Here is a 15,650-nt window from a genome sequence, read left to right on the forward strand (position 1 = left end):
AGCTCCAACCCTGATCAAACACACCTGAACCAATTAATCTAGACCTGAACAGCACTTGATAATTACAGGCAGGTGTGTTTGATATGGGTTGCAACTGAAATCTACAGGAAGGTCGATCTCCAGAAACAGGGTTGGTCACGCCTGCTCTAGATCAGAGGTGCCCAAACTCGGTCCTAGAGGGCCGGTATCCTGCAAAGTTTAGTTACAACCCAAATCAGACACACCTGGGCCAGCTAATCAAGCTCTTACTAGGCTTTTTAGAAACTGTTGCAGTTGTGTTGAGGCAAGTTGGAGCTAAAATCTGCAGGACACCGGCCCTCCAGGACTGAGTTTGGACACCCCTGATTTAGAGGATCTTCAAATCCTTACCAATTCTAAAACTGTGGCAGACTACAATAATGCATGCTCAAAGTGCAACTAAATGCACATACACTAAGAATTCACAGTGTCAAACACAAGATCTCACAGAAATATGTGGGATCAAACATTGGATGAAGCCAAAAATGGAGGCCGACTGACATTGCAAGCGTGTGTGTTATTTAAGGAAGAAGCAAAACAATATGCATTTAAGTTGTATGAAAGTTTTTAAAGAAGGCAAGGCACCAACCCCCTAAACCCAACTGTTATTGAGGGATGAGCAAATTGTACTAAATTGTACAAATGAGATCGTACAAATTCATACAAATTAGCCACTAAATCAAAAAGTTTAGAATTGTCGTGATAGCATTGGTTTCAGCAATGAAAACATGCAACATCTCATTGGTGACAATTGCTCACTTTCATTGGCTATTGTGGGTATCCATGGGCAGTGTTGGGTACAATATTAAAATCTTTAGTCTATTTCAATATTTAAACAAAATTCAAAGTAACATAAAATACACTGTCACATTAGTCATTTTAGTGACGTTTTTAAAAAAAAGATAGGCCTAAGATTATAATATATAATAACACTGTCCGTGGGTGTATCGGAGGCATTTTTTGAGGAAGGGGCGAACATCCAGCTACAACAAGCCTTGCAAAAACAACAGGCCATGCAAAACAGCCCCAAAAACTACTTCAAAATCTTCATCTGTGTGACCAGACATAGAATATTTATTGTGGCCATATGAGTTGCAGTTACTTAGATCTAGTTTGCTTTTGCTGAATGTGAATGTTTACATTGTTTTGATCAATCACTGTCACTTCACACATTTATTGATGTGTTTAAGCACAGAATGATTTTTGGTAATACTCTCTCTAGAGTGTTGTTTAATTATACCTGTCAAAATTGTCAAATCAAAGTTGATTTATAATGAAAGAAATGTAATTGTTTTGGCTTTTGCAGTCTTGTGGGCTTTAATTTAATTTATTTTCTTTTACTGTTTCTTTTACTAATGCTTTGCTTGAATTCAATAAAGTCAGTAAATGTTTAGTTGCGTTTAGTGTTTATTTCAGTGCTATTTTTATTGTTTTCTTCATCAAAAACTTAACGAAAAAGAAAAAGAACAGCTATATTTAGTCTTTAACACAGACAAATAAATCAGATCAATTAAAAACCAGGCAAAAAATGGTCAAATCATATTTTTTCCTACAGTCAGTCTGTCTAGATTTAGCACAGCATAATACATGTCTACTTCTGTAAATCTATAGAAAAGGGAATATACATATGAGGTATAGAGACAGAAACACAAGCTGAATTCAAGCAGTAAGTTCAACTTCCCCTGATCAAAACAACGGAGGAAATAAAAAGAAAGGAAATAAAAATATTTGTTTTATTTTGGCTAGAATAAAAGCAGTTTTGAATTTTTTAAAAACCAGTTTAAGGTCAAAATTATTAGCCCCTTTAAGCTATTTATTTATTTATTTTGATAGTCTACAGAACAACCATTATTTACAATAACTTGCCTAATTACCCTAACCTGCCTAATTAACCTAATTAGCCTAGTTAAGCCTTTAAATGTCACTTTAAGCTGTATAGAAGTGTCTTGAAAAATATCTAGTCAAATATTATTTACTGTCATCATGACAAAGATAAAAACAAATCAGTTATTAGAAATGAGTATATAAAACTATTATGTTTAGAAATCTGTTGAAAAAAAAACTTCTCTCCTGTTAAACAAAAATAGGGGGGAAAAATAAACAGGGGGGGGGGGGGGGGGGGGGGGGGGGGGGGGCTAATAATTCTGACTTCAACTGTAGTTTAAGCTCTGGAACTATTCATTTTATAAAGACATTTTATCATTCAGATGCTAACTGCACCAAACCAGCATTTTTATGTTTAAAAGAAGTCTAAAAGACATCTAAATGACATCTAAACATAGATCAACATAGACATCTTGGCTGAAACAAGGCTAAATTTGGGCTGTGGGTTAAAATTAGACTAGACTAAAACTAAACTACACTAAAACTAGAAAAGTAATGTGAAATCTGTCTTCTCTGTGTATTTGATCACTAGTCTAATTTTGAGCTAGTCTTAGATGTTTACTAGATTTTCCCTGACAGCCCAAAATTAGCCTTGTTTTAGCCAAGACGTCTATGTTTAGACATCTGTTAGACATCTATTAAACACAAAACTGCTTGATGGGTAATGTAAGTTTTCTCATGTTTAATTATGTTGAAGACTTCAAGAACATTCAAGAGCGTCAGTTTTTCTGTACTTCTATACAATCCCAGTCCCCATAATATTCACACACACATACACTGTACACTACGGGCAATTTAGCTTATTTAATTCACCTATAGTGCATGTCTTTGGACTGTGGGGGAAACCAGAGCACCTGGAGGAAACCCATGTGAACACAGGGAGATGATGCAAACTCTACATAAATGGCAACTGGCCAAGCCAGGACTTAAACCAGCGACCTTCTTGCTGTGAGGCAACAGTGCTAACCACTAAGCCACCCTCACCATAATATCTCCCATTTAAATAAGTCAATAAAATAAGCACAATTTTATGTGAAAGACTGGGATCCTTCATATGTAACATCTCTAACTGCTGTGTGAAATATTAAAAGCGATTTAGGTGAAATATTAGCTGACTTCTCCACCCCTTTGCTTATTGGCCTGTGCTTCCTGGTGCTTTTCCTGGCTGAGCCTGTTTCTCCACTTTAGTAGGAATTGGATTACAAGGGAAAAGCAACACCAACATATTGTTCTTCACCCCACAGCGTCCATAGCGGGCAGGTGCAGTGCACAAATCTGTATCTCTTCCCCTATGTCATCGCATTTAGGTCCTCCTCCATTTGCACCTGTCTCTCTGGGAATATAAAGGCAGGTCACCTTCACAACACCTTCACAGGCTACACAAAGAAAGGAAAGATTGAGACGGCTTCAACAAAGACATCTCAGCACTTGGTAAATAACATTCATTACTCATTTTGGATTCTTTTAAGTGAAATTGCTGCTTTGTTTTGTGTATGAGCTTGTATTAATCAGCTTCTTCATGTCATAGATACAAAAGTACACCAAATATGTCGATGGGATTGGAAATTGGGGGCATTGCCCTGGGCATCATTGGTTGGATAATTAGCATTGTGGCTTGTGCTCTTCCCATGTGGCGCGTCTCGGCCTTCGTTGGCGCCAACATTGTCACGGCACAAGTAATCTGGGAAGGTTTATGGATGAACTGTGTCGTTCAAAGCACTGGACAGATGCAGTGCAAGGTCTACGACTCAATGCTGGCTTTAGGACAAGACCTGCAGGCTTCCAGAGCCATGACGATCATCGCCATCATCTTGGCTGTTCTAGGTGTGATGATCTCCGTCATGGGTGCCAAATGCACCAATTGTATTGAGGATGAAGGTGCTAAGGCTAAAGTGATGATCGTCTCTGGCATCATGTTCATTATCGCTGGCATCCTAGATCTTATTCCTTCAGCCTGGGTGGCAAACCAGATCATTCGGGACTTTTACAACCCGATGATGACTGCTCAGCAAAGAGAGATCGGGGCATCCATTTACATAGGCTTCGCTGCTGCCGCTCTCTTAATCATTGGAGGAGCCATGCTGTGCTGCACTTGTCCTCCAAGAGAGAAGAAGTACAAGCCGGCAAGAATGGGCTATTCTGCTCCACGCTCAGTCAGCGCTGGATATGACAAGAAGGACTACGTTTAAATCTGTAGAAGAAGAAAAAAAACAACAAAGACAGATAAAAAGGGTGAACATGCATATGAAAGGACTCCATAATGAAGGGCTGTGATGCTGTTAATATTTGCTTTTCGTTGGTTTAAGACTGTGTGTGTGTGTGTGTATGTTAAGGGATGATGTCTATCAGGGACTTTTTTTGTTTGTATTTCCTCTTTGACATCATTTTTAATTTGCCTATTTTTGTTTAGCTGTTTGTCTTTTCGTGTATATGGTGTCAAATTGTATCATAAATGATTTGTGTATTTCAGTATGGATATCTACGCATTCTTCAGTCATTTCAGTCCATTTACTTGAGAAGCTCAATTCAAAGCACTTCAGATTTTTCATCTTGCCTTCTGATGTACTGATCAATATTAAGTAATGTGATGCTCTAAACAAGAAACAAATATAAACTGTTTTACATTTGATTTTTGTACTGTAAAACAAACATAACTACTAAGAAAGAAGGTCATTTTCACAGTGGAAGTGCTCACTGTTTCCATAAGATGGATAACAGGAAGAGAAAAAACTCTTTACATGTATTTGCTTATGAAAATTTCACGGGACACCGAAACTGAATATTTGTGTATGATTTAAGTTTCAGGTTTGTCTTATCATTATGTTGCACATGACTAACATGACTATGTATAGTTCCCTTAAAACATTTTATACACTTCCTTTATTACTCATAGAATTTTTATACAGAGTTTAATAGCGCTCTTGGGTGTATTTTCACAACATTTTAAGTACTGTGACTAATATTTGTCCATTGTGTGTCCTTTATATTATCAAGCATATATGGTAAAGTAAAATGGTTCATCGGTTGATATTTGAAACAAATGGTCAGTTACAGTAAACAAAAGACTGCTGGAGTGGTTTTACCTGTTTTGGTCCTTTGTTCTTGAACCGGGGCAGTAATATGAACACACTTTATGAGAGAGACCACTCAGCGGACAAACCTTATACAAGCTGTACTGTTTGCCATAGGCGGTGCAGACAAATCCAACCAAAACTGGTCTGGACAAACTGCTGAGAGGAAGAGGGATGGTGATTGAAAGTAAACTTAAGGCACAAAATGTTTACTTTACTATGTATATCTGTATTTAACTCTATTGTAATTTCAAATCAAATGTCAATAAAAAGCTCCATTTATGCTTTGAGTGTTGATTCGATCCTTCCAGCTGACGTGTGATTGAGCAGTGAACAAAATATGAACTATGTATGAAATATGAAAGAAGTTACATACTGTATTAAGCATTATTAAATTACATTATTCTTTTTGAAAGTGGGATTTTTAAGGCAAAGCATTTCCCTGACCCCTGAAACAGACTCGTGAATTCTGATTTATATTACAGGTAATAAAACCATGGTGAGCTGCAAACACATAACCCTAAGGGATATTAGCTGGAGTCAGCTCTCTGTAATGCAGTTGCCATAGAGTCAGGCTGATACTCTTATCTCCACCTTTCAGAGGGGGAAGGGAAACTCCACGTAGGAAAATGACTCACCTGCTAGAGCTGTAGTGCATACTTCAGGTTCAGTAGTACTAAGCATTTCAGTCCTGAATGTAATTATCATCTAGTGTGAATATGCTATTATTGTTATCTTTACGTTGATCAAATCCTTTGCTAGCAACAACTGTAAGTAAAATGTTACGCAGGATTAAATTGAATGTAGTGAATGAGGAAGAATTAAAAGCAACTCGTATGACCAAATTTAACATAATTTTGTCTCAAACTGAAATATGTAGAAGAAATCCCCTGAAAGATCCACATTCATCAGAAAGTCAAAAGGTTGCACTTGTTGAGCTACTAGAAATGCTTAATGCTAAATATGCCAACACTTTGCCAACCATCTGCATTGCTGATTCGTAACTGGAGTACACTGGACACTTAACGGTGTCGAATGGTGCACTGATTCAATATGTTAAATTGTTCTGTAATATCTAAATAATAGGTGGCTTGGGTAAGTAAAAAATGTACAGAAAAGGTTTTACATGCTCACTTATAAACTGAGGAATTGCCTCTTGAATCAGAAGCTCAGGTTTGACCATATATGGCATTGGAAATATGTATGTATATATATATATATATATATATATATATATATATATATATATATATATATATATATATATATATATATATATATATATATATATATATATATACAGTTTAAGTCAGAATTATTAGCCCCCTTTGTCTCTTTTTTTCTTTTTTAAATATTTCCCAAATGTTATTTTATAGAGCAAGCAAATTTTCACAGTATTTCTGATAATATTTTTTCTTCTGGAGAAAGTCTTTTTTTGTTTGTTTTATTTCAGCTAGAATAAAAAATTTTATTAACCATTTTAAGGTCAAAATGATTAGCCCCTTTAAGCTAATATTGTTTCGACTGTCAGAACAAACAATCGTTATACAATAATTTGCCTCATTACTCTAACCTACCTAGTTAACTTAATTAACCTAGTTAAGCCTTTGGATGTCACTTTAAGCTGTGTAAAAGTGTCTCAAAAAATATCTAGTCAAGTATTATTTACTGTCATCATGGCAAAGATGAAATAAATCAATTAGAAATGAGTTATTAAAACTATTATGTTTAGAAATGTGTTGAAATCTCTCCTTCAAACTGAAATTGAGAAAAAAAAAATAAAAAGGGGGCTAATAATTCAGGGAGGCTAATAATCCTGACTTCAACTGTGTGTGTGTGTATATATATATATATATATATATATATAGAGAGAGAGAGAGAGAGAGAGAGAGAGAGAGAGAGAGAGAGAGAGAGAGAGAGAGAGAGAGAGAGAGAGAGAGAGAGAGAGAGAGAGAATTTATATACAGTGCACCTGGAAAGTATTCATAGCACTTCACTTTTTCCACATTTTTTTATGTTTATAGCCTTATTCCAAAATGGATTCAATTCCTTTATTTCCTAAAAACTCTACACAGAATACCCTATAATGACAATGTGGAAAAATATTTTTTTGAAATTGTTGCAAATTTATTAAAAACAAAAAACCTGTTTCCACTGGTCATTCTTGAGATGTTTCAGCAGCTTAATTGGAGTTCACTTGAGGTAAATTCAGTTGATTAGACATGATTTGAAAAGCATACACCTGTCTAAATAAGGTCCCAGGGTTAACAGTGCATGTGAAAGCACAAACCAGGCATGATGACAAAGGAATTGTCTGTAGAGCGCCGAGACAGGATTGGCTGGGAAAGGCTGGGAAAGGTTACAGAAAAATTTCTGCTGCTTTGAAAGTTCCAATGAGTACAGTGGTCTCCATCATCCGTAAATGGAAGATGTTTGGAACCACCAGGACTCTTTCTAGAGCTGGCTAGCCATCTTAGCTGAGTGATCGGGGGAGAACGGCCTTAGTCAGGGATGTGATCAATGGTCACTCTGTCTGAGCTCTAGTGTTCTTCTGTGGAGAGAAGAGAACCTTACAAAAGACAACAATCTGTGCAGCAATCCACCAATCAGACCTGTATTGTAGAGTGACCAGACGGAAGCCACTCATCGCCTGGAATTTTGCCAATCTTTTTTTCACATTGTCATTATGGAGTATTGTGTGTAGAACGTTGAGGAAATAAATGAATTTAATCCATTTTGTAATAAGGCTGTAACCAGAGTTGTTGTTGTTGTTTTTTTGAGTAAAAGTGCCATTTAGCATTTGGTGATAATGTCAGATTCCCGATAATGATGAGAACGATGACCTAAATTTTACAGATGGATTTGTATAATATTTGTTGGAACCACTGCCTCCTGCAAAGGCAGGGCCGAAACAAAACACACACTGTCAGAGGGGGAAGGGAACTCTAGGCCTGGTAGAGAAGAAGTGTACTAAATCATGGTTATAATAATTTTATAAACATGTTATAATAATAACTGCTATAAATGTGATGAAAAGCATGCTAGAGAGGTGGTGAAACATGCTAGAAGTTTGTTAAGGTTGGTTACCAGTGTGTAAAATCTAGATAAGAGATGGGTAACTTCAGTCTTGGGGGGCTTTTGTCCTGCAGCGTTTTGAACCACAATACCAAGCTAATGAATGTCTTTCAAGATCACTATAAAGTTACAGGCAAGTTTGTTAGATTAACATTAACTAAACTCTGCTAAACTCTGCAAAACAGGACCAAATTAGCCCATCTTTTTGGTTTTATGTATAATGCTAAACAATTAGAGTAATAGCATTGTGCTAAATCTTATCAGATAAATCCTGCTAGCAGTCTGCTAAATCATGCAAGAAACCTGTTATAAATGTGATAAACCATGCAGTATGTTAAATCTTGTTTAAAACAATGTGCTAAAACATGCTAGCTCCAGCTACTCATGTGTTAAATTATAATATAAGCTTTGTGATTAAAACATGCAATTGTTATTAGATATTAATTATTCTTTAAAAGTTAATAAAATTGTTCTTTGTGTTGCCGTTTGATTTCATTTATCACTAGGTTGTCTCATTCAAGCACATATACATTTGTCAACAAACTGTGCTATCTAGTAGTTATGAATGATTCATTTTAACATTAGCCCATTTACAGGCACACAAACAAACACTATGGAGCTTTGTCTATGGATGTTGAAAACAGTTACAAGTGATCAAACGAGTTGTCATATTTGGTGTAGAAGTTTCATGTAGATCAATTTCATAACATGAAATACAAACAAAAATATTAACCACAACTAAGATTTAATCAAGTGATCAATTTTCTAACAACTCCACCGTAAAGACGTCACCAGTATTTAATTTTCAGAGAAACAAACTTACCATTTTGACCATGGGCATGACTTTCCCTAATACACAGTTTGCAATTATTTCATTGCCATGGCATGGTGTTTACATTAAAATGACAATTCTGTTTATCTACAACTACTTGTTTTAACTGTATGCCTTTGAAATTATAGCCTAATTCTGTAAGATAGTTTAACTAACAGATATATTATATTCTAATATTTTGATAATAATTAGTCATTGTATTTAAGGAATCATCACACATTATATCAACTTCATCTACACTTTATATCAAGCATTAAATCATTTTAAGAAGTATGAACAAAATTTCAGAAAGTAAGTTCATTAATATAGTGGCTGAATACTAACAGAAGTATAATTCAACCTGCAGGCATTATTATCTAAGGAATGTGAACAAAACGTTTCCTCCCATTTTGGGAGAAGGTCATAGAGAAACGAACGTGTAGCAATATTTTTTAATTCTTGTCAGTCAGCAGGCTGGCTTTCTCAAAGAGAATGATATGCAATACCTGGCGCAACAGGATTCCTATACTGCCAAATAAAAATCTAACCATAAAATTGATAATCAGAGGGCAAATTTCAGGTCTGGCATTCACTTTCCCCTCCCTAATAAATGCAGTATTACATTTGATTACAGCTATTATTAACTTACTTAGTGTAAACTACATGACAAAGGATCAAAGGTTAAAGTCAGATATGCAGTGTATCATTTTTTTATGATGTATGTTCCCTTGAATATTTTAAAAATAAACACTGCAAATGCTGGATGCGTAGTTTCTATAAAACTCATGACATCATGCAACTCATTCGGTTCCTAAAGGCTTCTAACCACAATATTAGCGTAAGGTGGGTGCAGTTTGATGTTGTGCTGAAAACGCCTCATGCAAACACTCTAGATGAATGTGTTCATGCTTAGCTTAGCCCAGTTTTACACACACTACAAACACTGAAACCTGCCAAATGAATAAGTGTGTTTGTGGTCCAAGTATCCACAAGGTTGTGAACAGAATAAATGCTTGAGTAAAGTAATAACTTTTTTTGTTTCGTCATCATGAATGAAAATTAGTATAAAATTATTTTAATCATATTAAATGTTTAAATGGTGGCGACACAGTGGCTCAGTGGTTAGCACTGTCGCCTCACAGCAAGAAGGTTGCTGGTTTGAGTCTGGGCTGGGCCAGTTGGCATTTCTGTGTGCGGTAGAGGTGAATTTAATCAAATAAATTGGCCGTAGTGTATGTGTGTGTGAATGTTGGAGTGTATGGATGTTTTCCAGTATTGGGATGCCGCTGGAACGGCATCCACTGTGTAAAACATATGCTGGAAAAGTTGGTGGTTCATTCCGCTGTGGCGACCATTGATAAATAAAGGCACTAAGTCAAAGGAAAATTAATAAATGTTTAAATGACTTTTATTTAACCAACATATTCATTAATTTATTAATGTAATACATAGATTTTCTCTAAGGGCTTGGATTAGGATTCATTCGATTAAAGTTTTTACTTTTATTTGTTTTTAGCTAAAGAAGATTCAATTTGACTTTGAAATCAGTTTGATGTAATATAGATTGAAATTATTTGTTAGGTTAATTTGATTCAACTTATTAATTTATGGCAGCAACTTTTATTTGCTGTAATACATGTGCCACTTTCAGCGTTAAAAGGTAAAATGGGATTTAAAATAATATAGCAGATTTTGAGTGAGAGTATGTTTATAAAACCAAATAAATCTGAAAAGATGATTCATACATTCAGTATGTACTTTTTGGAGAACAGGGGGGTCTGAAGAGAGATAATTAAGTAATTAAGTAAGTTATAATTAAGTAATTAAGAGAGATAGTTATTAAATTTAACAGAATTGCATGTTCTGTTAGACTAAAAAGAACTAAAAATACATCACTCTAACTAGTTTAACTAGTTACTAAACTAGTAACTCTTTAAAAGTAAATGTATAGGGGCAAAATACTTACATGTTTAGAGTGTGTGGACAGTTTTTGTCGTTAAATGGTTGAACTACAGAAAATCCGTAATTTTTTGGCAGTTACAATTTTAAAACAAAATGTGTGAAATATAAACAAAATAAAACCAAGCACAAATGGAAATTTTTAGCATAAAATTGTTCTCATTCATTCATTTTCTTGTTGGCTTAGTCCCTTTATTAATCATATCTAGCACATGTTTTACACAGCGGATGCCCTTCCAGCTGAAACCCATCACTGGGAAACACCCATACACCCTCATTCACACACGTACTGTACACTACGGACAATTTAGCTCACCCAATTCACCTATAGCGCATGTCTTTGGACTTGCACTCAGTGGAAACCCACGCCAACATGGGGAGAACATGCAAACTCCATACAGAAACGACAACTGACCCACCCAATGCTCGAAGCAGCGACTTTCTTGCTGTGAGGTGATTGTGCTCCCCACTGCACCACCCAAAAGGTGTGAAGTAGTGAACACAATAAAGGCAAGCACAAAATTTCAGCATAAAAGCATTTTTCTGGATATAAATATAAATAACTGAATATTTTTGGCCACTCATAAATAATTATTTTAATATAAGTATTAAATAGTCCCCATATTGTTGTGATAACATGTTCAGCTTTGTAAATACCAATAAATTGTCTCTTGAAATACATTTTCTTTGATAAAAGAGATAATAAATTCTCCAACAAAATCTCTTTTAAAGACGGTGGGATTCGTATTTTTAAGGATTTAGTAGTCAGAACGGATTTACTGACATGCACAGCTCCTGTAGTCCTTTAGAAATCCACCAGGAGAATATATGGAATTACACTACAGGGCACGTTATTGTTTGGCGTTCTACTTCATCTGTAGTGCCGAAAATGAAACCTGTGAAACGTCACGTGACCGAAACCACAACAGGTGAGGAGAATTATTTGCTTATGTTTACTGAGCTTCGATCCTGCCAGGCGGAAGTCTGCCTGAATGTCACACGGTTTGTTCCGTGCGGTCGGGCACATCATTTAACTCTGAAAGTGAAGGACATTTCTTATGAACACTAGCAGCGACATATTGTAAATTCAACATGCAGTCATGTAGCCCCTTTGGCTTAATTTCAATTTGTGAGACTGCACGCAGGCTATAAGCTTTATCTTATAAAAGTAATTAAAAAACGTTTAATCTATTGTGAGGAGGTGTAAGCTACCCAAACCCACGTGATTATATATTTCTAAAATAAACACATGGTCTAAAGGGAAAGTTCACCCAAAAATGAATGGAATACTCAGTATTTTACTCCCCCTAAGTCAGGGTCACCAACCCTGCTCCTGGAGAGTACCTTCTGCCTGGGTATAGGATATAAAGTGGGTATCAGACCAAATATAAAGCACAGCATTAAATTATATTTTTCTGCGCCATGTCTTTAAAATATGGAAATTCATTTAACCATTCAATGGAGTTTCTGCACTAGCCTGTTGCTAATGATGGCGCCTGTGTTTAAACAGTCTTTCATCTCTTTTTACAATTTAACAATCAAATGGATGCTTAAGTCTATTTACCTGAGTATATGTAAAATACATTACATCAGCAATGCTGTAAAAGGAACCTTATCAAAATCAAAATAGTCAAACCTTTCACCAGAAGTTCCTCATTGGCTGAAAAACACTAGCTGTGCATATAGCCCATTATACCCCCGGTCTTCACTTTCAAACTTGTCAGAGGGGCCGTGGCGGCCAGCGGCGCCCATGGTAGCTATATTTGTTTTACATTTTTAAACATGCCATTGCTTTATTTAGAAATTAAAAACATAAAACTATTTTAAAGAGCAAATATTTTGTTTGACTTGTATAAATTTTCAGTAGATTTCACTTCCATTGCTTTAGGGTAAATATTGGAAATGTATGCACTGTTACTATGAAACAAAGATTTTGCACTAGACAAGTGTGAAATTCATTTGAAAAAAGTGTAACACTGAACCTCACACCAACTGATTCACAAAACTGTGAATCCAAAATACAAAATTGTATTCACACAAGTCCAAAATTGTTAGAGTGTGCCCTGCTTTTCTACTTCTCCAATCTTATATTTCTGCTGTTTCTTTGAAACCAGAAAGAAACTAATAAGTTTCAGACATTCAGTTTTCAAAAGCATTCACTTACAAATTTATAACCTGGGATAGGATTTATACCTCTATCACAACAGAACACCTCCCAAGATTCCTTTTACTAGCACCATAAATTACCTAAAACTGCGGTTTTATTCATATGATTGCAGTCATTCATTTATCATACATTATCAAGCATTTTACAACATAAAAAATAAAATTGAAATAAAATAACTTTATTGTAATGAGTAAATAAAATCACAATATATGCGACTATATAAACAGTTGACAAAAGCCAAAAATACATTGAATGGGTCAAAATGATAAATATTTTTTAAGCCAAAAAAATCATTAGAATATTAAGATCATGTACCATAAATATATTTTGTACATTTCCTACTGTAAAAATATATCAAAAATCAATTTATGATTGAAATTTTCCATTTCTAGTATTTAATTTTAACAGCTTTAATGATTATTTTCTTTGTATTTTTTATTTTTTTTATTTAACCTTTAGATTCCAACTTTTCAAATAGTTTTATTTTCAAACACACTAAAAAATCCATTAATTAATAGTTTCTATATTTTGTGATTCACATGTGTTTTCTGTTTATTTACAGTTACGACTAGCGCTTAATCATGTGACCTTGATCTTCTCTGTCCACTTTTGATGTTGAAAATTTCACTCTGCAATTTAACAAAGTGACTGTCATTGGCATTTTAGTAGTTTGAAACAGTACTTTGTAAAAGAAATAATGTATATAAAAATAAATCAGGGCGACATGGTGGCTCAGTGGTTAGCACTGTCGCCTCACAGCAAGAAGGTCACTGGTTTAAGCCCCGGCTGGGTCAGTTGGGATTTCTGTGTGGAGTTTGCATGTTCTCCCCGCGTTCACATGGGTTTCTCCAGTTGCTCCGGTTTACCCCAACAGTCCAAAAACATCTGATATAAGTGAATTGGGTAAGCTAAATCGTCTGTATTGTATGTGTGTGAATTGAAGTGTATGGGTGTGTCCCAGTGATGGGTTGCAGCTGGAAGGGCATCCGCTGCATAAAACATATGCTGGATACGTTGGCGGTTCATTCCGCTGTGGTGACCCCAGATTAATAAAGGGACTAAGCTTAAAAGAAAAGTAATGAATGAATGAATGAGTGTGTATGCTGGATAAGTTGCCAGTTCATTCCGCTGTGGCGACCCCTGATAAATCAAGAGACTAAGCGGAAGAAAAATTAATGAATGAAGGAAAATAAGTCAATGAAAAACTGAAAAACTAGGCCTACTGGCAATTTATCAACACGTTTTTGTACCGTCATTTAAAATACCAACACAGACAATAGATCACAAATGTAACTTGTCTTGTAACTTTTCAACATGTTGTTGGAGGAAAGATCAAAGTCCCATAATGCAGTTCAAAGCATAACATAAATCTCCATGTCAAAAAATGTACCGTTATAGCCTACAGTAGTGCCACACCTTTCGTGCACATCCTTATGTAGCACCTTTTGCAGCTTGTCCAACAACCAGTATTTGCAAAAACACGAGTAAGACCGAATCTTCTTTTAAAAAGGGTTTACTGAAGAAATGCAAAACAAAAATACAAAGGTACAATAGACTCAATATAGCTCAAAAAACTGTTGGTTTCAATGTCCATAACTGCTAAAAGTAAAAGTAAACATACCAAAGTAAAAGAATTTAAATTGTATTAATTATTAAATCATGCATTTTAGATAATACAATCATTCTGAACTCGTATTACATTTATTTACAAATTTTCACCATGTTTTAACCTTTTTAACTAAATTATCTTCACAAATGAATTACGCATAACTGGCTCTTACACCTACAATGAGTCAAATCTTGGTCCAATAAGGTTTTATTCTTACGTTATTTACATTGGTTGAAAAATAAATTGCATTAATTTCCAAGGGCCTGTGACTTGAAGGCAATGCACATTTGTCTGTAGTTGATTACACATGAACCACTTAAATTGTGAAATATGTGCAGCAGTGCTATGAATTTTTTTTTTTTATTATTTCTATTGTGAGTTTTCCTGCCGCATGTCTCCTCCTCTCCATGGTTACTGTGTTTGTTGGCCGCTTTATGCCCGCTGCTGTGTTGCCTATGGCAGCAGACATGGAGGAGGATGAAGCTCTGACTTTCTCTTTAGATGCACATAAACAATTGACAACGCTTGAAATAAGAGAAAAACTCCTATAACACTTAATTACGGTGCATGTCTATGGAATGTGGACAAACACGTTTCTTTATTGGATTAAGCTGAATTGGACTACAGGTGCCACTCAAAGTGCAGTCGTGTAGTTCTTTATTAAATCACTTCAGTAATTTAACTTCTCATTTTGTTAATTTGAGGATCTTATTGATGGAATTATGCTTCCTCCTTTTTATTTTCTACTGCCTACAACTTGCATGTGTTTTTGTTTGTTTGTTGTGGAAGATTCTGTCTTGTTTCCAGTTAGTTATCCTATTGTGTGAACTAGACTTCCCCTTAACAGGCCTTTCTGCATAGCAAAATGTCCTCTTTGTTTGCGGGTACTTTAGTGGTTTTAAACTTTTATGAATTTTGTTCTTCTGTTGAACATAATACAAGTTATTTTGAAGAATGTTTGGGGGAAAAGAAGCCAAATTGGCCTTTCATATGGGCTTTGCATTTTCTTTACCTTTTATAGATTATATTTGGTCAACAAGTAATAAGTTTTTACTC

At 35.2% G+C, this 15,650-nt stretch overlaps 1 protein-coding gene across 2 annotated transcripts in view; it reads left to right on the plus strand.

Annotated features, from left to right (window-relative positions):
- Nucleotides 1-5,263, plus strand: part of cldn3c (claudin 3c) — a 36,680-nt gene extending 31,417 nt beyond the window's left edge. The window contains exons 1-2 of one of the 2 annotated variants that reach the window (XM_056447189.1): nucleotides 3,125-3,333; nucleotides 3,431-5,263. In XM_056447189.1, coding sequence (XP_056303164.1) covers nucleotides 3,450-4,091 — 642 coding nt within the window. In that variant the 5' untranslated portion in view covers nucleotides 3,125-3,333; nucleotides 3,431-3,449 and the 3' untranslated portion in view covers nucleotides 4,092-5,263. Of the gene's footprint in view, nucleotides 1-3,124; nucleotides 3,334-3,430 lie in introns of those variants that run through there. The other variant, XM_056447190.1, reaches the window with a different exon arrangement.
- The last annotated feature ends 10,387 nt before the right edge of the window (nucleotides 5,264-15,650 follow it).

The sequence above is a fragment of the Danio aesculapii genome, chromosome 21 (assembly GCF_903798145.1).
Source record: "Danio aesculapii chromosome 21, fDanAes4.1, whole genome shotgun sequence".
Classification (NCBI taxonomy): domain Eukaryota; kingdom Metazoa; phylum Chordata; class Actinopteri; order Cypriniformes; family Danionidae; genus Danio; species Danio aesculapii.